Source organism: Chinchilla lanigera, unplaced genomic scaffold, assembly GCF_000276665.1.
Source record: "Chinchilla lanigera isolate Chin_1 unplaced genomic scaffold, ChiLan1.0 scaffold00022, whole genome shotgun sequence".
In the NCBI taxonomy this organism is placed as follows: domain Eukaryota; kingdom Metazoa; phylum Chordata; class Mammalia; order Rodentia; family Chinchillidae; genus Chinchilla; species Chinchilla lanigera.
This window is the reverse complement of record NW_004955423.1, coordinates 8,268,769-8,295,455: the sequence shown is the minus strand read 5'-3', so window position 1 is coordinate 8,295,455 and position 26,687 is coordinate 8,268,769. Positions and strand designations below refer to the sequence as shown.

The window sequence follows — 26,687 nt, the reverse complement described above, 5'->3', positions numbered from 1 at the left end:
AGGGATTCAGCACAACTTTCTTTGGTGATAACTATCATGGAATACTTAAACCTTTAATGATGATAATTATGAAAGCAACAGTAGCACCAAATGTATATAGCATGGCTACTTTGTGTTAGGCACTGTTCTAAGTATGACCCTATGTTAATTTGTTGAATCCACTGGGCCTCCAAATGAGATAAGTACTTTTATTATCCCCACTTAACAGTAAAAGAACTGAAGCAAGGAATATATAATGCACTCCAAATCACACACAGTTAATCCTCCAAGCACTCTAAACTACTGTACTGTCCTACCTATGTTTAAGCTGATTTGTTTTAAATTTAATATTTCACGAGAACACTTGAAAGCATAAAGCTGGGTATTTCTTAAATGATATTTAGAAAATCTTCAGGGCATGATGGCACATGCCTATGATCCCAGCACTCTGGAGGATGAGATAAGATCACCATAAGTTCAGGTTGTTTCCCCCTTTGGGCTATTGTGAAAAATGGTATACAAATATCTGCTTGAATTCCTGCTTTCAATTCTTTTGATTGTGTATCTAGAAGTAGAATTGCTGGATGATATAGTAATTTCATCATTGACATTTTGTGGAGCCACCAAACTATTTTTCTTTTCCTACAGCATTTTCATTCCTACCAGTGATGTACAAGTTTTTCAAATTCTCCATATCCTCATGTACGCTTGTTACTTTATTTATTTTTATAAGTAAATGGATGTCTAGGGTGTTTTACAACATTGACAACCAACTCTCCAGTTCTCTGGACAGCATTTTGCTTGTGTAATCATTTCATTAAATTCCAACATCAACTACCTGAAGTTAGCATTAGGTTCTGGAGACTTACAGGTTCAGTCCCAGAAGTCTGTCTCCACTTTCGACACCAACTGCTAATTCCAGGCCACCTGTAACTCTGTCCCATCAACTATGTATGGGGAGTTCTCATGACTCCCTCCTCAGGTTTGACAATTTGCTGGAATGACTCACTTGTAGAGCTCAGGAAAAACACTTTAATTATATTTTTATGTTTATTATAAAGGATACAACTCAAAAACAATAAATTAGAAGAGATGCATAGCCAAGTTATTGTTTGGGGGTGCAAAGCTTCCATACTCAATCTGCATGGATATTAGATGTATTCATCAACCATAAAACTCTAGGTCTCTCAGTGTTTGAGAGTGTTTTGGTGTATGCCTGTAATCCCAGCACTATGGGAGACCGAGGCAGGTGGATCCCAAATTTGAGCCCAGACTGAAAAACTTAGTGAGATGCTATCTCAAAAATAAAAAATTAAAAAGGTCTGGGGATGTAGCATGATACAAAGGTCCTGGGTTCAATTCCAAGTACAATCAAAAAAGAAAATAAATTTTAAAAACAGAATTCTGTCTCCATTCCCGGAGATGTGAAGTGATGCTAAAAGTTCCAACTCTAATCACTTGGTCTTTCTGGAGAACAATCCTGTCCTGAGGTTACTTAAGGGGCTTACTTATAAATCTACCTGCAATTGAAAGGGGCCTAACTGTGAGTAAGTGTATTTTCTTACCTGAAAATATACTCAAGAAATTCCAAGGATTTTAGGTGCCTTGTGCTACAACTGGAGACAAACATCAAGTGTATTTTTGTGTTCTACCACAAAAATGGTACTTCACTGTAGTTTAGACTTGAATTTCCCTAATGATTCGTGTTTTAAACATTTTTTTTCCCCAAGGCTGAGAATCAAATCCAGAGACTTGCACATGTAGACAAGTGCTCTGCCACTAAGCCATATCCCTAGCCTCCCACTGAGTGTCTTTTCATCCACTGGTTATTTGTATATCATTTTTGGAGAAAAGTGTGTTCAAGCCATTTGCCCATTTTTTGAATTGAGTTGCTTGTTATTTTATTGTGAAGTTTTAGATAAGTCCTCCCTTCCCTCCTCCCCTCCTTCTTTCCCTCACACTCTCCTCACTTCCTTCTTTACTGCCTTCCTCCTGCCCTCCCTCCCTGCTTCCCTCTCTCTGTACTGGAATTGAACCCAGGGTCTTACACATGAGTTACATCTTAGCCATTTTTTATTTTTGAGACAGGGTCTCACTAAATTTCCCAGGCTGGTCTTGAAACTGTGATCCTCCTACGGACCTCAGCCTCCCCAGTAGCAGGTATTACTGGTGTATGCCATTGCACCTGGCTTCCTTTGGTCTGTATTTATCTTTATGCCAGTTGGAAACTACTTTGATTACAGTAGCTTCATAAAAAGTTTTGGAATCAGAAGTGTGATGCCCAGCTTTTCTTACTTGTTAAGAGTTTTACAGTTTTATCTCTTACATCTAGATCTTTGATGACACTTTAAGTTCGTTTTTGTATATGATGTTATGAGTCCAATTTCATTCTTTGTATGTGGATGTCCAGTTACCCCCGCACCACTGTTGAAAACACAGTCCTCTAATGAATGGTTGTAGTGCCCTTCTTGAAAATCACTTGACCATATATGTGAGGGTTTATCTCTGTGCCATGACCTCAATTATTAAAAATAGGCCCTATATTTTTATAGGTATATAACAGACTTTTTTTTTTTTTTTTTTCGTTTTTCTCCGGTACCGGGAACCGAACTCACGACCTTGCACTTGCCAGGCAGGCGCTTTTGCCACTGAGCTAAATCCCCAGCCCCAACAGACATTTTTTAATAATGTAAATATACATAGTACATATGGTTATGTTGGAGGGTCTAGCATTCATGTAGTAATATAACAAGAAAAACATAGCACCAAAAATGACTTAAAGCACATATTTATTATAGATATGTAAGTGTGGTTTTCTGTGGCTAAAGATTTGTATAATCCAGCAAGCTTTTCAATATAGCAAGAGGTATAATACTTTTATTTTAATACTGAACTAATATTTCTCTGACAAGGGAAGATTGAACTAGGTAAATCTATTTTGAGTGGTAACAGACTTTTTTCCTGCATGTTGCTTTAAAAATTGATCAAATAAGTTCTTTTGAGTCCTAAAATCAAATTTAAGAACAGTGAAACAAAATCAATGAGTACTACAAAACATGTAATTTCTACAAAGCGGAAATATAACGTTTTTTATAATTTAAAACAGCAGCATTTTCAGAGGATTTGCTGAATTAAAACTTTACAAAATATATATACATAAAGTATCATCTCAGATGATCATGGATTTTTAAAACAGTATCACAATCCCCAATCTCTAACCCAAGCCTACTACTGGATGTAGTTGGCCTAAAATATTTTTTACAACACTTTAAAAAGAACACACACAAAAAAGAAACCTCCCAATTCTCTTGCGTACAAGCATAGGTTACGTTGTGCTGGCTTTGACTTATGTACAAAGAGAAATTTAAAATAAATCAAGGACTTCATATAAATAATTGTTTTACTTGTTATTATGTGACCAAAACAAAATAAGTACTAACAATCAAAACATATCTTGATGTAACCAGTACATACACTCTTAATGACAAAGATGAAAAAAGAAATAAAATAGTCTACACAAGCCACAAGCACCATGTTTTAGAAAGAGCACCAAGCAACACAAAAAAGGCAACATGTAAGAGGTAGTGTACCACCGGCTAAGATGTATGTGTCCATTGGGGACTTGAATACAGCTTAGTGTTTGGGAAAATAAGACATATTAGACTGTGCTTGCAACTTCTAGACAGAAACATCGCACATTTGGGAGCATTAGCCAGTATTGCTCCACAGTGCTCTGCATCTCCAGCTGTCTAATGGGTACATTGTTCTCAGTCAAAAAAATAAAGGATACCCTGAAGAATTCCACATTTATAAATTTTTAGTTCTAGGGAATTCTCTAACAAAGCTCAGATCAATAAACTTTTTAAAAGAATAAAATACTTTATTAATGAGAGTCCTTTAAAAATGCCTTTTCTCCTTCTTAGGAGGAAATCTTTTTTTCCTGAGATTCTTTAAGATATAGCCAATGTCTTTCTTCCATGCATTTCAAAATGATAGTGTTTTTCTGTTTATATATTTCCCTCTGCAGCAATTAGGACCAATCGCATGAAATTTCAACTAATCCAAAGACTTTAGAGAAAGCATACGGAACTGCTTTCAATGAAATACTTTCGTTCAGTTTTGAGTTGAGGAAGTTTTTGTACTTCGATCACTGGAAGTTGATTAGGGTCAAGGGTGTGAAAAAGGAATTTTGCTTTATGCCAGCTGCCATCCTGAATCTGTAAAATAAGAACAAATACTTTTATAATTCACTGTTTTCATTAGCAGTGATTCTCAGTAGACAGTACCTTTTATAGAAGATGTACCTTTAAGGGCTAGTGATAATGAATATAAAATATTTAGAATGAATGGTAGTAATTACTATTGAAAATTAGAAATATAGGCTTATTCCATTCTTTATAATGGTATTGGTTCTGATTTTTCACAACTATATGTTCAAGCCAGGCTTCTGCTTCTGTGATCAGAGGATCACTGGATGAATTAAAAGGCTGCTGTAACCCTAATATGAGCAATACTCGTCTACTGTCTGTTTCTATATTTGTGATTGATTCTTTAGGATGAGCATTTTCCTTGGGTGAAAGGGAATGTTTGGTTTTTTTTTTTTTTTTTTTTTTTTTCCCGTACCGGGAACCGAACTCACAACCTTGCGCTTGCCAGGCAGGCGCTTTGCCACTGAGCTAAATCCCCAGTCCCCGGGAATGAGTGATTTGAACCTCCATACTTTTGGCAGGGAAAATCCAGAATTGCCTGGGTCTGAAATGGTTAAACTATAATTAGTTTGAATTGTCTTTTAGGCTTTTTTTTCCCCACTCCCTAGTTCTTAGTTTATATAGTTTCCCTCTTTTCTTTCCTTCTCTCAGGCCTTTCTGCTTTCTTATTACTGTGTATTCCATAGTTTCCAATAAATTCTAGGGAACAGTAACATGACATAAAATATCCCATCATGAAGATTCACCTAGACAAAATAGATAAATACAACTGACTAGCTTTGTGGAACTTTTTATTCAGAAATTTGTTCTTACTTTTTCACAGCATTACCATATGTGTTTTAAAATTTAAAGAAACTTTAGAGTTCTTAAAATGTAAATTTCATTTTTGAAGCTAAGACTATTACAGCTAATTGAAGATAAGTTGTCTAATGTTGTAAGTTTGGTGTGATAATCAGGCTTATAATTCTTTGTGTAAAACACTGTTAGATTTATTCATTACATTTTTCAAGCAATAGTTTTTAACACTAAGTACATTTAGGGCACCTGAGTAAGCTGCAATTTTCAATTCTCTCACAGTACTGAGAAAATATAAAGATGAATCAATTGGTTCTGGGTTCTAAGTTCTAACAGCCTAGAAATCTAGCTGGAGGGAGCAGAAACATAGACAACCATAATGCAAGACCATATGTGGTAAGTAATGTATACAATGAGTGCTACATTCTTTATTTCTAATTAGAGTTGTCAAGACATGCATTATGAAAATTGTGAACTTAGATTTAGTAGGTCTTAAAGTATGCTTAAAGTTTCTACTTGACTTGAGATGTAGAGAAGGGCATTTAAGAGAAAAAAAAAAGGCATAAAGAGAACAACAGACACCCACCAGAAAAACCTCAAAAACCAAATACCAAAAAACAAAAAACAGATGAAAAAGTACATGGGGATTGTGAAAATCAGCTGAACCTTGGGGCTAAAGACACTGACTTTGGCCTGGAGCAGATTTTAATAGAAATCCAGATCCTACCACTTCCCTCCCAAATAAAATGGTAATAATAAAAATCTATCTCATTTGGTTGAAGATTAAATGAGGTTTTAAAAAAAGTCCTTAGCAGTACAGGCTTGTGCTTTGGAGTGGTACATACCTGAGATTGTTTTCTTGCCCCTCCACTAATGAGGTGTATGACTTAAGCAAGTTACCTCTTGATTTTTACTTATAAAATGGGACTAATACTTTATTTATTATGCTAGTAAGATGAAATAACACAATGTATGTATTCCATGGCCATTTATCAAATAATAACCAAAAAATAGTATTAGGACTTGTTGCAGTTACTATCAAATAGATAAGTTTGACCATAGTTTAGACTACTTTCAAATAGATAAGTTAGACCATAGTTTGACCATAGTTTAGTCAGTAAAAGCTCAACCCAGAAAAGTAGATTGGGGCGTGGTTGTCATAAGTGCTGAATAGAGTTGAAAAATTTGGATTGTGTCTCGGAGGTACTAGTGAGTCACTGAATATTTCTGGACAAGATTGTAAATATTACTTGAATTTGTTGCTGATGTTGATCTCTTTAAATAGAGAGATTAGGAGCTATATACTTTTGACTATTTTATCAAAGATTTTTCAAATACTCAAGCACTATTTCTCTGGGAATGAAATGTTATGAAAAGTAGAATCTTCTGGAAATGGTAAGAGATGCTAAATAAATCATAAGCTTCATAGGACAGTAAGTTCTATTTATAAAACAGACTTTGTTCTCTCTAGAGAGGGTTAGCAAACTTTTCTCTAAAGGGCCAGATAAATAATATTTTAGGTTTTGTGAGCAGCACAGTCTCTGTCACATGTCCTCAACCGTGCCATTTTGGTGTGATATTAGCCATAGATCTGTGTGAGTGAGGCTATATTCCAATAAAAATTTATTTATGAAAATTGGTGGTGGGCCAGACTGACTTTACTGACTATAATTTGCCAGCACCTGCTCTACGAAGCAATCTTTTATTTATTTTTATTTATTTATTTTTTAAAATTTTATTTTAAAAATAAAAGGAGGAAAGCCTTAACAGACAGACAACCTTTTACAAAATAGCAAAAGAACAGTACAGATAATACAGAGTTACAAACAAAGGGGTAGGAAATTAACAATGCTTGTTGTATTACATATTGATATCTTCAAAGTGGTTTCTCATGAAAACAGATAGAGACATGCAATATTGATCAATCAAGGACTCATTGACAGTTTCTTTCAGCAAAGAAATAGAAGACAGTAGAACAACTATGTTAACTATCCTGTGTAGACATAATACAAAATTTCTCCTTCTTTCCCTTCTCTTTTCCCACATCCCAGTTGCCCTTTATCCTTGAGTGTTTTCCTATCATTTTGCAATGTCTATCATACCTCCTAGTTTAAATTAACTCTTTCAGGTTTTACAGGTTTTTCATGGTATTATTTAATTTTAATAGGAAAAATGAACTATAATTCAAATGCTGAATTATAGTAGGGCCACCTACAATTATATCCACATTTAACTGTATAAGAACTAGCAAAATGAAAAAATACTACCTTATCTCTATAACTTGTCCTTCATACAGTAATGAAATATAAAATCACAGTAGTGACATATAAAATAAAAAATCATGAAAGGAATCTATTCATCTATATGCTTTATCTAATCTAATCCAGAAATATTTATAGCCTATAAATATACCCATCCAGACAGATTTATTTCCTATGGGAAAACTTACATATTAACATTTATTTTACATGTAACAATCTATGAGCAATGAGTTGGTGTGACAAAAGCTAACATGCTATAAACAAATGACTGAGTGAAAAAGAGGTACGGTAATAAGTCAGATACATTAAGACTTACTGTCCTTCTGTATCTGAAGATTGTAATTAAACTCTTACTCTTAGTATTCTAATTTTAGAGTTTTATCAATTTTAAGTTGTCATACTGAACAATCAGAAAGTGCCATTTTCTTACCTTGCAGTCATCTGAAAGCACTTCAGGTTCAAGTAGAGTGTTTTCTTCAAACACCTGACCGTTCCATCCCTTGAAAGCAATAGGCAATCCTGGGCCACGTGTTTGTGCACTCGTCCACTTTAGGGTGTTCAGACAGTGAATGGTGATGGCATGGGTGGCTTCTGAACTCAGTAAGTGAAGGAAGTTCATCTGGACTTTCCCAACTCCAAACTCCAACTAATGTCATAGAAACAATATGTAGGTTATAAGATGTGGCAATTTTGAAACTTCCAGTTTGAGGAAACTCAAGGAAAGTCCTTGAAAGGAAGTCCAAGAAAGCTACCTTTCTTAGAATTTAAATGATAGTCACTGATGTGCTGGTAAGTGGTTAGAGAAATCACTGATTTATAGCACTGTCTGATTTCCATGGTGGAAGCACGCCCAGCATGGCTGGATTTATGCTACCTAGGTGGTGTCAGTGAACTTGAAATGAGAGGAGGCATGAATTAACAATAGGTTCTCTTAAGTCTGCTTGAACTGGCTTCAGCACACCATTACTCTACTGTATAGTAAAATAAAGAAAATAATTTTTTATGTTATTGCCTAAAATGCAGCAATAATTTATTTTGGGTTAGTGCTTTAGTAATATTTTCCCATAAAAGCCTGAAATATTGTTTGTACCTTCATTGGAGATTTTTGTGTGTAAGTTTCCAAAGATAAATTATAGATTATAGTAACTTGAGTAATTTTTATCATGACAGCTTTTATGGACAAGGATAAAATCTTATTCTTTGTGATGACAGACCCTAAATAAGTTTTAGTCATATAATGACTTATCAGTAAATGTTTATTGAATGAATGAATGAATTCATGAATAAGTGTTAATAAATTAAATGAACAGAACAGGAGAAAATTAGAGGTAAGGGATTTGACTGCATATTTTCCAAGCTTGGATAGGGAAGTAAAGTTTTTGATAGCTCTAGACATTATTTTGGTTTTTTTTTTTTTTTTTTTTGGTTTTTCTCCGGTACCGGGAACCGAACTCACGACCTTGCACTTGCCAGGCAGGCGCTTTGCCGCTGAGCTAAATCCCCAGCCCCGCTCTAGACATTATTATTATCATTGTTTTAGTATTACTCAAGCAAGGATATAGCCATATTGTGAGTGAACAGTAGTAGTTTTTACTGAGGAATTCATCTTAATCTCCAAGCATAAAATTAGAAAACTGTCAGTGATCAGGTAATGGAAAAAGAAGAATGAAGCAAAAACAAAAGTACCAAATCAGAGGAAAAGACAGGAAAAGTCAAAGAAGGCCATAAAAACCCAAACATGGAAGGATAATCATAAAGATCATTATATTTTAAAAATTTAAATTCCTTCATTTTTACAGATCAAAAACATAACATATTTCACCTTTTGAGCCTTAGTTTCCTTGTTGGTAAAGTAGGATAAAACATCAACCTGACAGGGTTGTTCTGAAGATTAAAAGTGACAAGTGTAATTTACCTGGTCTGTCTGCACACAGTAGGTCCTCTGGTGGCCCCCAGTTTCACTCCCTAAGCAGCACTAGAACATGGGTCCCTTATTTCTAGGCTTTCTGAGGTTGAGTTTATGGACAGTAGAAATGGGACAACTGATGCAAATCAGAGAAAGAACTGGTGTACAGCAGGTCTCTAACCATTCCTATGTCCTTTGCACAATATTCCCCTCCTCTCCAACCCCTTTCTATGATAAACCAAATGAAAGTCCTGGGCCACCTTCCAAGGGGAATGGGATGATGATGTGGATATTTTGGATGTGGGACTATCATGCTGCTTTTTGTTAGAGGTACATGGTTTCCCTAAGAATGGAAGACTCCCTCTGTCTGTTTCAGGGTAGTAATGGTGAATGACTATTGAGACAAAACAATGAAGCTAATAAAGGAGAGGGTAATTCAACAATAAGCAGCTAGAGACTGTACCTTTTAGATGCTGCCTTTTTAAGGTGGACAAAACACACAATAGGCCATGTAGCTATTTGCCAAAGAAAAAATTATTTTTAGTAATATGCCAAGCTCGTTTAATCAGAAAGAGCAAGAAATGTAGTTTTGATTTGAACATGTTGTAAGTAGAACTAGGGTGTAGGCTTTATAAATTATTGTTATAACACCCAGTGTTAAACTAAACTAACTTACTTTCATTCTAAATAGTTGATTCATAGAACTATACTTCAAATTTTAAATAATAATGGGTGGATATTTAAGGGAGATTATGATGTGCCCAATCACCCCAAATAGAAAGCTTTTGTGGCAAGTTTTTAGTGAGGATGATGTAATTTTCAGCAAAACTTTAAGTAACTGAATATTGATCACCAACACTGCAACTGCTTAGGAATTTTTCTAATATATGTGTATGTATAAAAACACAACATACATTTCATAATTTTTAAGCAATTTAAAAATTATAATCATTAGAATAAGCCAAGAGATGGAGGGAGGGGGGAAGCTGGAAAGGGGAGGGGATGAAAACAAAAGAATTAAGTTGTGTCATGTACATTTACCAACATCCCATGAAGAATATAATCATTATGTACTGCAAACATGTACAAATAAAATTTAAAAAGTACCCACAATGAAGACATCAAGATTTGCTGTGATTTTTTAAAAACAAAAAAATTATTTCTCATATATGGTATAGCATTAAGGATACCTGTTTTTGCTCTTAAAATTTATAGCTAAGTGACAAAATTTTAAAAACAGTTATTTACAGATACTGTGTAACATACTATGACATATTTTCTAAAATTCATTAAGTACCTTAGTCACAGAAATAGGAGATAAACATGTCTGGCCACCAGCACTAAAATTGCAGAAAACTTCAATGGCATCTGAAGCGCATCCAAGATTAGGATCAATCCAGTATTTTCCTATTAATTTATAGTAAAGCACAAAGTTACTTAGATGTCATGCTAACCTACGATATGTATCATAATACATACTTTATTTATTATCATAGTCTCTGCTAAAATACTTAGAAGATTATAAGCACATTTACATTTAGTGAGTGAATGAAAACTGTATGCATTGGATACTATTTAAACGTATTTCACAATTTTAATTAAGATGATAGAATGGCCAAATTTACTGTTTCATACTATACATAAGAACTCAACTAAAAGTATTATAAAGTTAGCAGCTGGGTGTGGTGGCACATGCTTGTAATCTCAGCACTCGAGAGGCTGAGACAGGAGAATCTTTGCGAGTTCAAGACCAGCCTGGGCTTCAAAGAGAGCTGAAGGCCAGCCTAAACGGCATAGCGAGACCTAGTCTCAAAAGGACCAAAAAAAAAGTATTATAAAGTTAAATAATTAGTAAAAAGTTGAAGTTACTGAGGTATATTTGTGAAGTTAATTGGTATATGTTTCTGTTTTACATTGCCAGAAGTCTCACTTAAATATTCTGTTTAAAGTAGAAACAACCTGCTGGGGATTTAGCTCAGCGGCACAGCGCCGCCCTGGCAAGAGCGAGGTTGTGAGTTCGATTCCTGATACTGGAAAAAAAAAAAGAAAAAAGAAACAACCTGAAGCAAGGCATGGTGGCACATGCCTGTAATCCCAGTACTCAGGAGGCTGAGGCAGGAGGATTGCCTTGAGTTCAAGGCCAGCCTCGGCTATACAGTGAGTTCAAGGCCAGCCTGAACTGCACAGCAAGACACTGTCTCAAAAACAAACAAAAGCAAAAAAAAAAAGAACAACTTTAGTCTCTCTAAGGAAAAATATATCTTTATAGGTAGTAATGGCAATTAAAATAAAATGAAGAAAACACTTTCTGTTTTTAGAAAGACACATGTACAGTGAAATGGTCATCATTTTTGTGCTTTCTGCTTCAGATTTATAAGTGGGGAAAAACTGAAATCTCTATGCTATTGTGAGACTGCCAGTGTTTGCCTCCACTGAGTGCCTGAGAGAATGAAATGGAGCCTGAAATCAGACTACAGGAAATACTCAGACTAAAAAGCCTTACACTGGCATCTTAATTCCAGAATGACAGACACAGAATACTGAATAGTGTCCCCTATGCTAAACACAAAGGAAAGGAATTTTGGGGTGAAGCAGCTTGCTTTCTTGCATTAAAAAGGGAAGGCATCTGCACTGCAACTTCTGTATCTATCTCTTCCCCACAAATAAAGCAAATTCAAGGGAAAGTAAAAAGTTTAAAGGAAGGTGTATTTATACTAGGACTGTGCAATGCTGTGGATACAGGATATGTATATCTTTTTTATTATATCAGTGAAATGAATACTTTGGAAACTTTTAAGTGCTCTGGTTTTGGAAGAGATATATGCATGACACATTTATTTTGTCAGACGAAAGAGTATGAAATTTATGATATCCCCCTTCTAATTATAGAAGGTTAGATAATGTACTACCATGAAAATATTTCTAATAAATAGAATTTCCTCCCCCCGAAAAAAGCAAGACACTGATTTTTACAATAGGTACAGATCATTCTCCATTTCATCCCTACACCACAGCAAAGATTTCTCTAGTTCATCCGGGGCTTCCTCTGAAATCCAAGAACATCCTTAAGTGTTCTCTTTGTTAGTCATCTAATCACACAAAATGCATAGCTGCTGAATTGGTAGCTCAAAGGGTAGGGAATGTCCTCTATTTCAGTGGTTTTCAAATTTTAATGAGTCAAACTGTCTGTCAAAACACATAGCTGGGCCCCAATTCCAGAGTGGCTGATTTACCAAGTCTGGGGTGAGGCTAGAGAATCTGCATTTGGAACAATATCTAATTCTGGTCTAGGGACCACATCTGGAGAACCACTGATCTATTGACAAGTGGAAGAAAGAGGTGAATGACATCCATCCTTCTTAGTCCCTTTTCATCAGAATTTTTAACATTTTAAAAGTTTACAGATACTGGATTTTTAGGATTGGATGCAGGCTTCCAATCTTATCTAAGGAAGTAAGTGCATATTATCACTCCTCCTTTCTTCCAAGAAATGCTTTCCTCCTACTGTGTGAGCTAACACTTTTTCTTAAATGAAAGGTTTTTCATGAAGCAAACCCTCATTGTTGCATGGGGTAGAATGTTTTGAATTCAGGCATTATGCTATACAGTGGTAAACCGGTATGAGCATCACAGTTTCTTTCAAGGCATGCTGAGCTGGAGATAAAGGCTGACATTGTAATATGTTCTTTGTGTGCTTAAATATTCTAACTCAAAACCAGCTCTCCTGTCAGAATACTGCTTCCTTTGTAGCCTTTGAACTTCTGCCATAAACTCTACAGCACTGTACCCAGAAGTGGAAAAGTATCTTTCTTGTCATCTCCAAACTACTCTTCTCATTTTCTCCCTGAAAACACTTCCTGTTGAAATTTCAGTTCCTTTGCATTTACTGTACCATGTTCTATGTGCTAGTTTATGGTGTATTTTAGAGAACATCTCTTGTGCATCTGAGAAGAATGTGTATTCTGATGTTTTGGGTGGAACACTATAAACATCTACTATGTCCATTTTTTCAAAAGTTTGTTTCAGTTCTAATGTTTCATTGTTGATGTTTTGTCTAGTTTATCTATCTATTTGTGGCAATAGGGTATTAAGGTCTCCTATTACAATTGGTTATTTGATTTTTCATATCTATTAATAGTTGTCTTATATAGTTGGGTGCTCCTATATTTGGTGCATATATATTTATGATTGTAATCTCTTCCTCTTGAAGATTTCTCCTAACAACTATGTAATGGCCTTCTTTATCTCTTTCGATCATTCTTGATTTGAAGTTCACATTGTCTGCAAAAAAAAATAGCTGCTCCTGCTTTTTGCTAGGTTCCCATTGCATGGAGTATTGTTTTCCATCCTTTGACTTTCAGTCTATGAGTTTCTTTCTTGTAATATCATTGGATCTTGCTTCCTGATCTATTCTGCTAATCTGTTTCTTTTGATTGGTAAATTGAGGTCATTTATGTTGACGGTTATAACTGATATGTATTCACTTATCTTTGTCATGTTATTTTCCCCGCTGTTGGTTCCCTACTTTTTTCCCTCTGTTCAGTTGCTTGTCCTGCCTGGTGGTTTCTATCTGTTGTTGTTCTTGGAATTGTGGTCATTTTTATCTCTTACTAGAATATCTTTCAGTACTCTTTGTAGGGTTGGTTTGGTGGTCATGAATTTCCTTAGTTGTTCTTTGTTGTGGAAGTATCTTATTTCTCCATGAATTTTGAAAGATAGTTTTGCCAGCTACAGCAATCTGGGCTGGAAGTTGTTTTCTTTCAGGACTTGAAATACTTCATTCCAACCTTTTCTTGACTTGAGGGTTTGTATTGAGAAGTCTGCCATGATTCTGATGGGCTTTCCTTTAAGGTGATCAGTTTCTTTTCTCCAACAGCTTTTAATATTCTGTTGTTGTGCTGAATTTCTAGGATATTGATTAGTAAATGTCTGGGTATAGATTTATTTTGGTTATGGATAATTGGAGTTCTATATGCTTCACCTATCTGTATGTGAGATTCTTTTTCCTTGCTTGGGAAATTTTCTGCTATTACTTCTGCAAATAATTTTTTTTTTATATCATTTGCCTTAACTCCTTCTTTTGCATTAACACCAGTTATTTTTATTTTTCTTTGCATCATCTTGCAGCTGTTGAACTGCTATTTTCTGATCTTTTGTTATTTTCAGGAGGTCTTTCCTTTTATGATCACTAGCTATAGTGATCTGGTTTCTTATCTGTCTGATTGATTTTCTATCACTCTCCCACTTAAGTACTTTCTTCCAACCACGTTAGCCTTCCTGCTAATGTCAGAACATTGTAACTACATTCCCAGGCTCAGAGACTTGACCTTTGTTCTTTCTGCCTAGCAAGCTCTTTCCCTAGATTTTCTGTGATTAGGTCCTTTGCCTCCTTCTGATAGCACCCAAGTGTCACTTTCTTAGAGCTGCTTTTTCTGACCATTCCCTTTAAAACCACATCTTCCACTCCATTTTCTATCATATTCTCCTCTGCTGTTTTTCCTCTATACCACTTATCATCTCTATTAATGAAAATATTTGTGGATATAAAGATCTGTGTGATACTCCATAATCCATATCACTTAGTGAAAGGAGATTTCATACTGATTTTATAAGTATTGAAACATTCCTTTCAATTCTATAGAATTTCACTTTATGTCTTCAAATACAGGAAAGAATTAAGCTTTGAATTGTTATAAACAGCTAAATTATAGATAGCAGTTTAGTTTTAATATTAATCTAGGGCAGGGAATGTCTACAGAAGTATCTTACTAATATATATAAAATGAGTATTTTTCAGTACATTTTTAGAAGGGAAATAGAAATTTTTGATAAGAATATACAAAATGTATGTGGGATATATGTATGTAGATATATAAAATTAAGATAACTACTGTTTCTCTTATAGAATGACATGAAATAGTTTTTTTTAAATCAAATCAGCATATGGGCAGTGTGTTGGGAATAGAGTTTTTTTTAAGCAAAAATGATATAGTATTTATTGTACAGTTGACCATAGGCCTCATAGATATTATGATATTATGACATATTGCAATAGACAGTTTCCCTTATTCAAATGATAACTGCTCCTTCTGGTTAAAGACCTTTCCTTCTTTTTTTAACTCTAAATTCATCTATGTTCCTGTGATTAAAGAGTTTCAGGTTATCTGCAAAGCATGAGGATTTCTAAGAATGATAAACCCTCTATCTTCATGGTCATTGATCCAAGAATGAGGAATTTACATTTTTTTTGTGTAAAAATTACACTATTAAGTAACCTGGTAGAAGGAACTCTATTGATGAAAAATTCCCTTCTTAGTTTTGTCAACTTTGATGGCCCTAAATTACTAATTCTAAGAGGTGCTTTTGTCTGAAAACTCAAAGGTCAGTTTCACTTATCTTAATTTTAATATGAATATGTGTTCCAAATACAAAACTTAAGGAAATGGTATAGGTAGGGGGATAATATCAGAAGTATGTCTTCTTCTAAGCGTATTTTGTTTTTAATGACATAGTTTCTGCCACTGTTTTACAAAAATGACCAAGATTTGGAATGAATGCATTGCAAGTCTCAGATACACTGCAGTGTTAAACTGAAATTAGACATGAAAGTCTTCAAAAACCGAGAACTTACCATCTGATACTTTGTGTTCACAGTTGAGCAAATCTTTGCAGATTCGTGCTGGGTTATCTCGTGTTCCAAGAGGATTCCTGATGCTGTGCAGTAAATTGCTAAGGTAGTTCAGAGTTTTGAATATCTCTGCACTGTGGTCAATTAAAGTCACTTCAGTATTCTGGTACCTCTGCCAAGTCATCATAAGAATCAAATAAGCAATAAAATCCTAATGACCATTATGGATCAGCACAGAAGGAAAAACTTCCTAACTGTGGATAGTGAGGTGGGAGCAGAATATAAAAAATAGTTTATATTTAAGCATGGGCATATGTATATACTTTATTAATTTGATCCTCAATAAGAGATTAAATTCATACTGGAAAGTTTAGTTTTCAAACTGATATAAGACTTAAAGAACTAGTGTGCTTTATGCTTGTTGTTTAATGCTTTTTAAAGTACACATTTAATAGAGTTTAAATAAGATAAATTAATAGCAGTGATGGATAGATCCAATCTAAAGAATAATATTCTTTTTTTAAAGATAAATTTCTTTTAACTATTTTCTACAGTGATACCAATTTCTTATAAATAAGTCCTTTAACTATGTTACAGTGTTGTTTTAAACATTTTCCTTATGAAATATCCTATGCATATTTGTTCATGAAAATGGCTTCATATTTTCAATCTGTTTTAAATGCAATCTTTGAGATAATGCCATATTTTGGCCTTTGAAAATTCTTCAGTTTAATTTGTGTTATATTGTGATTGCCAATATAAATAAAGGCAGATATATTACCTCCATCTGTAGGGCAGTATTTGATTCAATCAAGGCTTGAATAGCAGCATTGATATCCATTTGTTTCTGTGTAAAACAAAACCATTTGAGATCAGGAATAAGATCAACAATGAGTGCTCTAAAGTAAAGACTGTAAATTCTGAAAGCACTGCTGTTAAAGTATACTGGGCTTATCTAAAGGAGGTTTGTAACTCCAAAGGTTAGACAAATCTTGCATATATTGCCTGGTTATCTGGAAGAAACATATGCTACTCTCATCTAGATTTCAAAAGGTTTCTTAATTAAAATAGGATCAAAGTCTAGAGTCCTCAAATGAAAAACTATTTGTGCCTGTTGCATGAAAACACACATACACTATTACTCAATATGGAAGAAGAATGAAATATGATCCTCTCACTTAATAAACTGTAAAGTGAAAAATAAATAACTGTAGTAATTTTTAACAGTTACATTCTTGGAAGGAGAATAGAATAAAATACTACTGTCTTGAGGTAGTCACCGCATTAGTTTAATCTGATACTTCTGTGGTCTTAAAAACAATTTCTGAAGTTGGAAAATTGTACCATTACTCCCAAAAGAAATAGTGCAGCATGAATCCAATCTGTTCCTACATTTAATAAAAGATATTTTTAGAGAAAAAGTCAGCATAACCATTAGTAAAAGTTTTTTTTGTAATTTTTTTGAATAAGCTTGGAAACTAAGAAGCATGAGTTGGGAGAAGGTTCTGGGAAATGAAGAGAAGGTTGTCTATAAGTGAACCAAGCAACTTAATTTCTTTCAGAATAATTGTATGGCTAAGATACCTTTTTACTTGGAGGTCCATACAGTAGAAATGTTTTAGCAGATCTCTTATAGCTCATAGTTGGTAATCTAAAAAACTATTTAAAATCATGGGACAATCAATAAAATGCACTCTCCCTTACCTCAACATGTGTTTTTCATATTGGAAAAAAAATCAACTCATTCTGAATACATATATACTGCCAAATACTGTGATACATATTGAGGATAAAATGTCCTTGTAAAGCTTAAGTTTACATGGGAGACAAGCATTAATCAAATCACCCCAAAATACATTGCGATATTTACTATGAAAGAAAAATGCGTGTGCCTGTGAGAGAAATTAGGGAGTCAATCAAATCTGGAGTATGTAAGAGGTTGAAAGGGATAAATTAGGGAAAGAGTTTCCTGAGATAGTAACGGTTAAGGTAAAACCTGAAGTACAAATAAGAGTTGTTAGGGGGAAATTGTAACAGAGCTTTTTAGGCAGAAGTAACAACCATGCACAAAGGCCATGAGACATGACTTATTCAAGAAGCCGAAAGGTTGAACCTAAAATGTACTCTGCAAACCAAACAGTTCTCATCATCTTGCTTGTGGAAATGAGAAAAGTTTGGATAGGGGCCATACAAAAATATTGGCACTAAACATGGAAACCTGAGTGGAGTGCTAAACACCAGTCACTTTTACATTTCTACTCAGTCCCTTGTTGGTGATTAAGAGCATTAATTACAACATCTGGCCTAGTGGTTCTCAAACTCTTCAGAATCAGAATGTTTTCCCTCACTCCAGTTTGCTAATATGTTTTCCTTCTTTTATTTTTAAAATAAATTTTAAAAAATTTTAAAAAAGAATCAGAATGTTTTGCACTTTTAAATATTATTATTAAATATCTTAAAGAACTTTCACTTTGTGAGTTATAATATGTGCCATTTACAACAGTAGAAATGTAAGTGTAAAATTTAAAGCTGTGTGTGGATTGCTGAAAATAACAATTAGTACATTATACATTAATATTAATAAAATATTTTTGTAAAAAATAATTCTTTTTCCAAAAATACAAAGAAGGGTGGTTTTATACTTTTATATATCTATTTAATGTTCTCGTTGATAGCTAAATTCTTATATTTACTTCTCTATTAAAACAATTATGATATGTTACTTTACTTTTTCGCAGTGCTGTGATTAAGCCCAAGGCTAGGCACGTGCTTTGATATATTATTTTAGCTGGAATATCTGAAGGAAGGCTCACTTCTAAGAAAAGAGGAGCATTTTAGTAGCATTTTTAGATAACAGATATCCCTTTTTAACTGTACCAAAACCTGAGAAATGGAAAATGTTTTTTTTTTTTCTTGTGCTGGGGATTAACCAATGGTGTTGTGGATGCTAAGCAGGCATTATACCACTAAAGCACAACCAACAAGAGGTAATTTCTTACCTGAGGAGCAAAACACTGTGTTCTACAAACACATCCCTTAGTTTTCTACTGTAAATTTTTACATTTGCATAATAGTAGCATCTCAGTACCTCTGCCTGAGGAATACAGGAAGCAATATTGGTGTTTACTCACTTGTTACAATGAAGGGCAAGGTATGTGCATGTGTGCAAAAATGTCAAACCAGCATTTTCACTAACATGGTGCTCCCACTAACAGGTTTGGCAGATGTTTACCTCAGCAAAACACAGGATGTGATACACTCACACCACTCTAGGGTTTGTTTTTTAAAAAAATTTCTTTTGATTTTTTCTGGTAGAAGTAGTCTAATTCAGTACAATGGCACATGAAAAACCAGATTTGCAAGTTTTGGAAGTCAAAAGTCAATCATCAGATTATTTATGCATGGATGATGAAGATAATCCATTATGGTAAGATATGTGTTTTCATCATAGAAGAGTGGTATGGGTGGATGATGATGATGATGACTTTGATGACCATGTGAGCCAAAGTTCCTGTGACAGTGAAGTGGAGCATGAATTGACTGATACAGACACAGGGAATGCAGACCTCCTTGGTTCAGATGATAAAGAAAACAGGAATATGAAAATATATCTGACTAGTTGAAATGTTGCAAAATGGTTACACAACCAAATGGGACAATCCAATGTTTGAACTCAGTCCAAAAATGTAGTGAGGATCTTGACAGGAGTGAAACACACTGGACAGAATGCCAGCATTGCCATTCAGTGTTTGAAATTATAATAGACAAAATGCTACAAGATGCTGTGAAATACACAAAAGCTGAAATACCAGTAAAACATTCTGTATGTACTAGCAGCAATATTAAAAGAATGTATTTATTATGACACCTCATTAGCTGAACTGAAAGCATTCATAGGTCTGTTGTACTTAGCAGGGATTTCTCATGGTAACTGCAGGAATGTAAAAGACATGGAAACATGATGGGTCAAATATAGCATGCAAATTTATGCTCTTGTAGATGTGAAGACTTATTATGCTTTCATCTTAGAAATATATCCTATAACTCAGCCATCAGGTCCTTATTTGTATAGTAATTCGATTGAATGATGTGAATAGATTTGTTGCTCCTATCTCACAAATTAATCAGAATTTGACAATGGCTTTGACAGTTGCCAATTGATCTTACATTTGTTCAACTTGTGGTTGACAAGCATAGGAATTATACACAGTAACAAAAGAGAAATTCTCAAAATTCTCAAAACAGAGAATTGTATAGCATAACCTCTGAATTTCAGATAGATTTACATTGACTTCTTATACGGCAAAGAAAAACAAACTGGTACTGCTGATGTCAACACTGCACCATGATAGAAATACTGATATGGAAGCACTGACAAAACAGAAGCCTGAGATGGAAATTTTCTACAACAAAATCAAAGGTGGAGTAGATGTTATTGATGAGTTATGCAGAAACTGTGATATCACTCCAAACACAAATGTTGGCCAATGTTTGTGTTTACCTCAGTCCCAAACATGTGTAGCATAAATAGTTTGATAGCTTACAAAGGAAATAGCAAGTATAAAATACCACGGAGAATTTTCTTAGACAATTGGGACTGGAACTAATGAGAACATTCATAGCAAAGGAAAAACAAAATGTTTCTACCCAGGCACCTGTGCAAAAAAAATTGTGGAACACACTGGTGGTTTATAGGTGATCAGGCAGGGGCAGCATCCTGGAGACCTACTACAACAATAAGGAAACCAAAAAGATGTCAACTGTGTCCTACTAAGAAAGGTCATTAAAAGAAAACATACTTGCTATCAGGGTAAGTGATACTTCTGTACAGAACATGGAATTTTCATGTATGAAGACTGCCTTGAGTGTGAGAGGTGAAGCAAAGATTATTTCTGTGGTAGACTTTTGTTTGTATTCACATTGTAGTTCACATAGGTTTTTATTTCTGATGTTATCTTTTAAGTTTTGTAAGGAAGTACACAGCTGATGTGAAAATGTTGATGTTTACTCTAAATATACAATACATATTAAAAATTTGATACTTTATTGATATTTTGTGTTCCTGTTAACTACATATTGCCTAGTTTAGTAACAACCTCTTTACAAAACAGAAAAACCAGTGAGATGTCAAATATGTCCTACAAAAAGGCCAAGAAAGCAAAATAGATGTACTTTCAGTGTAAGTGATATGTGTGTGGAACGTGCTGTTACCATGTGTGAAGACTGACTTAGGTGTGATAATTGAAGGAAACATTATTTTTTTGTAGGGTGCTATTGGTATTTTCGTTGTAGTTCATACAAGAATTTATTTCTGTTGTTCTTTTTTATTTTCTTTGTACACCAAAAACCAGTTGATGTTGAAAATTTTGATTTTTTAAATAAAACTCATTAAATATTAATAATGAAATGCTTCATTTTTGTGATTTTTTCCTGTTAAGCCCTTATTGTTCAATATAATAAAATTCATAAAATTAATGATTCATCAATAGAAATGTTTTAAAGAATAAACATTGGTTTGACATGCCCATGTTTATGGGTCTTTATGATAAAAAATGTGTTATGCCCTTAAAGGTTAATTGTAGAATGAAAACTGGAACTATATTGGTGAACTTTCTGTGCTTGTTTATATTAAAATTTTGATCTATTTTAAGCTTAGATAACATCTTTCACCTATGTAAGATTCTGTTAGAATAATGGTTTAGGAAATTATGTGATCTTTCAAACTCCAGTACATTTCATTATTTAATATAAAAATTACATTTGTTAATGTCACTTCCAGTCTCACAAAAGAGTATTAGAGAATTGCCAAACTTGTCATGATAGATATGCTTTCCTTGATTCTTATTTTTGCTTGAAAACTTGAAATTTATCTCTTGCATTGAATTCTGCTTGTTGTTCTCCTTGATATGACAGACTTTTTTTGAGATTCAAGGTTCCACTTCTTTTCTTTTCTTTTCTTTTCTTTTCTTTTCTTTTCTTTTCTTCTTTTCTTTTCTTTTTTCTTTCTTCTCTTTTCTTTCTTTTCTTTTCTTTTCTTTTCTTTTCTTTTCTTTTCTTTTCTTTTCCTTTCTTTCTTTTCTTTTCTTGTGGTTTTTTAAGGTAGGGTCCCCCTGTGTTGTTCAGGCTGGCCTTGCATTCACTGTTTAGTCCAGGCTGGCTTTGAACTTGTGATCCTCCTGCCTCAAGCTTTTTTCCTTACCTTCCTGGCTGGGACTATGAGGTGTGTGCCACCATGCCTGGCAACTCTATTTATTTTCAATAATGAAAATAATGCAACAAAGAATTCACTGATTTTGAAGTGTAATACAATCTTTAGCAGAAAGCTGTACTCAATAAATTTTTAAAAACTACATTACTAGTAACAGAGAAAGATAGTCCTTAAGACTGCAGAGTTTTATCCATGTTTGAAACAAAACTGAGTGTTAGGTAAAGAAATACATATTGGAGACTTGACTGAGAAGGGCTCCAAGAAAACAGTAGCTAAAGAACAAGCTCCCCACATACTAAGTTAACAAAGCAAATGTGGGATTTTCAAAGCACTAGAAATCTAGAGCTCACTGGGTGATGGAATGCTTTTGGGGCAGTCCATGTTCAAGGCCTTGTGATTACAATTTCCGTATTCCTAGATTCTTGATTTTGAATCCACCATAATCTAGACAAACTTCTGGCACAGGATAGGAGGTTCTTTATTCATACTGTGTGGAAAGACCTACGCCTACTGATTTTCCTCTTTTGATTGTCACTAAGATCCTTGCTGTCACTAATACTATTCTATTCCAGCAAAGTGTCTCTACCTAGTAGATCAGATTCTCTGGTTTGGATTTTTCTTTCACGAACACACTGATACTTCCTAGGAACGAATCTAAATATATATTGACTTTCATCCTGTTTCACAGATCTGCTTGGTTACCAAACTTGAGACTCACAGAATGTTAGCAGCAGTGGTCAGAAGGTAAGTGTCAGTTTGAATGTAGGAGCTTTCTAAAGTTCAACAATCATAACTGTTCATCTACCATGGCTTTTTTCTCTTCTTATTATCTTACCAATTATTTCTTTCAGAATTCAATCCTCTGATCTATGTTGTGAGCATCATTTTTTTCTTTTGACTAATGCATCTCTGGTAGCTTCATCATCTTTTTGCAAATCCAAGTCATCTTGTTGGGACCAAATGGGGTATTCATCCACTTTCCGAACAGACTCTAAAGAGGAGGAAGCAGCCTCCACTGCACCATGATATTTTTTAAGAAGGTCTGTGTAACTGTTGATAGATCCAAGTGAAACTTTTCCATTAATTGCTGGATAGTCTTTACCGCAGCTGTGATCTCTGGTGAAGAAAGTTTGTCTTTCTCCTCCTCCTCAGGCTGTGTTTCTGAGTCTTCTTCAGGTGTGTGTGGGATCATCATCACACACAGTTATGTGTATTTCAAAACCATTTCTCATTCACAACTTCCTCAAAGTCTTGGGTGGTTTCTACAAGTATTATTTTGATAGTCCCTTCATTCTCCCTGATCTCTTCCTTCACACAATCTTCTACAGGCAAATCTGGAATTCTCTTATTTTGCGGTTCCTCCTTGGAAAGCAATTTCTGCCTAGTTTATTGTCCAGGTAACTTGTGTGCTCTTAAATGTTGGTATTGTACCTGGGTTTCATGGTGCATGCCTGTAATCCCAGCACTTGGTGGACATTGAGGGCATCCTGGGCTACATAGGGAGGTCTAGGCCAGCCTAAACTACACACACAGCAAGACAATGGCTTAAAAACATTAAAAAAAACCCCTAAAACAAACAGACAAACTGAAAGAGTGAGGTTGAAAAGAAAGTGGTGCAATTTTATCCCAATGTCAAGAGGGGGAGAGGAACCCAGTGATGCTGTCTGAGACCAAATTAACTTGGGACCAAACAGAAGGTAACCCCGCCCCCTGACATGACAGCCTTCATTCATTTTCAGGAGAATATCTGCCAAATATTCATGTCTTCCACGATAAAAGTGGTTGTTTGATAAAAGTCTAACTTGCAACTCAAACAGTGCTTTTATACGAAACACCTGTATTTTTTCCATTAAATCACACACAATTTCAAAGATATATAAGCAAGATTAGACAAGATTGGGCATGGTCAGGGTGAATGACCATAGAGTACAAGCAAGATTAAATTTGGGAACAATCAGCAAAAATGGTATAACAATGACCTCCCAGAATTCTGTCTTCTATAGAAGCAATGAGAAAATTGGTAAAAATTATCATTAACTTTTTCATAATTTTGGACATTATCAGAATACTTAAAGAAATCTGCAGAGGATTCATGAGAGAAAAAGCTGAATCTCTGTAAGAACAGTGAGTTTGTGGAATGCTGACTTGCTCTATGCTCTATTCCCCAGGTCCCATGCCAGTCTTTCCAATTGTGCAGTAGCATTGAAACTGTTGCATAAAATTCATTAGGGAGTAGGGAGAGGTCACATTAGGCTCTTGTACTAGAATCCAGCAGACAAGATCAAACCAGAATAGAGACTGTGCTATGTGCCATATATAATCAAACTGAACTTGGAAATGGACCAGTTTTCTATAAAATAAGTGATTTCAGTCTACCCGAGCCCATGTAATAAGGAAGCCCTCTCTCTATTAACTCAATGGAAAAATAACTTGAAAATGGCCAGTCCACTATTTATAGTTTCTGCTTTCTTCATCCCTTTTCTGCATGTAAAGCAACATCTTCGACTCAGCTTCACTCTGTCTTACAGAATGAAAAGTTGTCCAGTTACAGAATTGCAAATGAGTCAATTAGCCTGCAATCACAGTGAAAACTTGGTAGACATAAGAGGAAACAGTTGGATAGGAGTTGCTTCAAAGCTTTATTTCCACGACATTTTCATTATTTGGCTATTCTCAAACCTCCATGGAAGATACTACTTGTAAGGCTGTCTTTATTTTACCTGCCTCAGAGATCATGCATGCAAAAAGTTTTTTTCCTAGGATCTTTTTCAACAACATTTAGGGGGAATTGTCTAACTTTGTGGCTACCCAAAGCAGTAGAAAGCAGGTAGAATAAATAATAGGTTAACCAAAAAACTTACAAAGAAAAGCTGGGGAATGAGAAGGCTATAAAGGCTTTGAAAAACCTTGACATATCCCAGGGAATCTAAAACTTCACGTGTGGATACATAGGGCTGTGTGGATGCTTAAGAAACCTGAGAAGGCTGTAAGCAATCTCTGGCTGATATTGAGGCTCGGTGACATTAGGAAGTGAAGGCTAAGGCATAGTTGTTAGCTGCCTGGTTGAGCACTGTAGTAGTGCCCCATCTGCACATAGACCTCCTTGGGAAAAACCAATAGACTTTTACTGGTTTTGGCTTCTAAGAAAAATCTCTTGGGGATTCTCCAAAAACAGAATTGTTTTGTGGCAGCTGCTGAACCAATACCCTGTGGATACCAAGGAGCTCAGTGGTAGAACACTTGCCTAGCATGAGTGAGGCTCTGAATTTCATCCCTAGCACCACAACAAACAAACACACAAACAAGCAGCAACATCAGAAGGGAAAAGGACATGAATATACATTCTCCAAGGAAGATGTACAAATGACCAATAAACACATGAGAATATGTTCAACATTATAAATTTTTAGGAAATGCAAATCAAGACCACAAAGACATACTACTACATAACCACTGGGATGGTTGATATAAAAAAAAAAACAACAGAAAATAACTAGTGTTGTGAGGATGTGGAAAAATTGGAGCACATGTACACTGCTGGTGGCATGTGAAGTTTAAAAAGGTGCAATAGAAAACAAGATGGCAGATAAAATTTCATAAAATTTTATTGGTTTTGTTTTGTTTTTGTTGGTGCTGGGAATTGACCACTTCTTAGCTTTGCACATGCTAAGAAAGTGATTTATCACTGAACTACACCTCCAGAGCCTAAAATTTTAAATATAGAATGAATGTGTATTTGAACAATTTCATTTCCAACTCTACACCCAAATGAACTCAAAGTTCAAAAGGTGGAAGCAACATATATGTCTATCTGGATAAACTAACGTGTTACACACTTTCAATTGGCTATTATTCAGCTAATGAAATTTTAATATGTGCACAAACATGGATGAATCTTGAAGACATATTAAGTGATATAAGTTTATCAACAAAGGGCAAATATTGTATGACAATGTATGTGAGGTACCTGGAGTTACCAAAATCATACAGAGACAGTAGAATGCTGGGTGTTGGGGCTGCAGGATGGGAAGAACTGGAAGGTACTGGTTAGAAGGTGAAGTTTCAGTTTTGGAAGATGCAAAAAGTTCTAGAAATGCATCGTGGTGATTACACGACGGTGTGAATGTACTTGAAGCACTGAACGAAATTCATAGATGGTTAAAAAGGTACATGTTGTGCTATGGTTATCTTATACAAAAAACAATATGTAAATATGTTCATTATCCTTTCTACCCAATCATCTCACTTCTGAGAATTGGTATTGCAGATATTTTATATACATAAAATGCTGTATGCATACATAAAGTGATATGTATATTGACATTTATGTTCTTTGTACTTAAAAAAGTTTGAACGTAATTTAAATATTTGTCAATAGAGGAATAAATGAAGCAATCAAAGTATATTCTTAAGTGAAATGGCTATTTTGAGTGTGTGGCAGTGAAGACGCAATGACTATTAAATTAGTACTGCGGAGTTTGGTACTTTAATTCATATAAGGTATTTACAACTTTAAACACTATTAGTGCAAATGACAACTCAATGAAAAGTAATTTTTTTGAACAGGCATTATAAAGAAGAGAAACTCCATAGCACTGGGCCACTCATGAATTTTCTGGCACATAATAATCACAGTTTTTCAAAATTATTATTTTTTCCCCCATGAGTATCATTTAGGGAGTGTTGGCCCAAACAGATAGTA

The 26,687-nt window shown here is 34.7% G+C and overlaps 1 protein-coding gene across 3 annotated transcripts in view; it reads right to left on the bottom strand.

Moving 5' to 3' along the window:
* Positions 1-2,751: 2,751 nt before the first annotated feature.
* The window catches only part of Col24a1 (collagen, type XXIV, alpha 1), a 301,836-nt gene continuing 277,900 nt past the window's right edge, over positions 2,752-26,687 (bottom strand). For all 3 annotated transcript variants that reach the window (XM_005385132.2, XM_013514569.1, XM_013514570.1), the window contains 5 exons: positions 16,559-16,624; positions 15,781-15,949; positions 10,447-10,556; positions 7,674-7,889; positions 2,752-4,196 (listed from right to left, as the gene is read on the bottom strand). In XM_005385132.2, the coding sequence (XP_005385189.1) occupies positions 4,050-4,196; positions 7,674-7,889; positions 10,447-10,556; positions 15,781-15,949; positions 16,559-16,624 (708 nt within the window). In that variant the 3' untranslated portion in view covers positions 2,752-4,049. The remainder of the gene's footprint in view (positions 4,197-7,673; positions 7,890-10,446; positions 10,557-15,780; positions 15,950-16,558; positions 16,625-26,687) is intronic.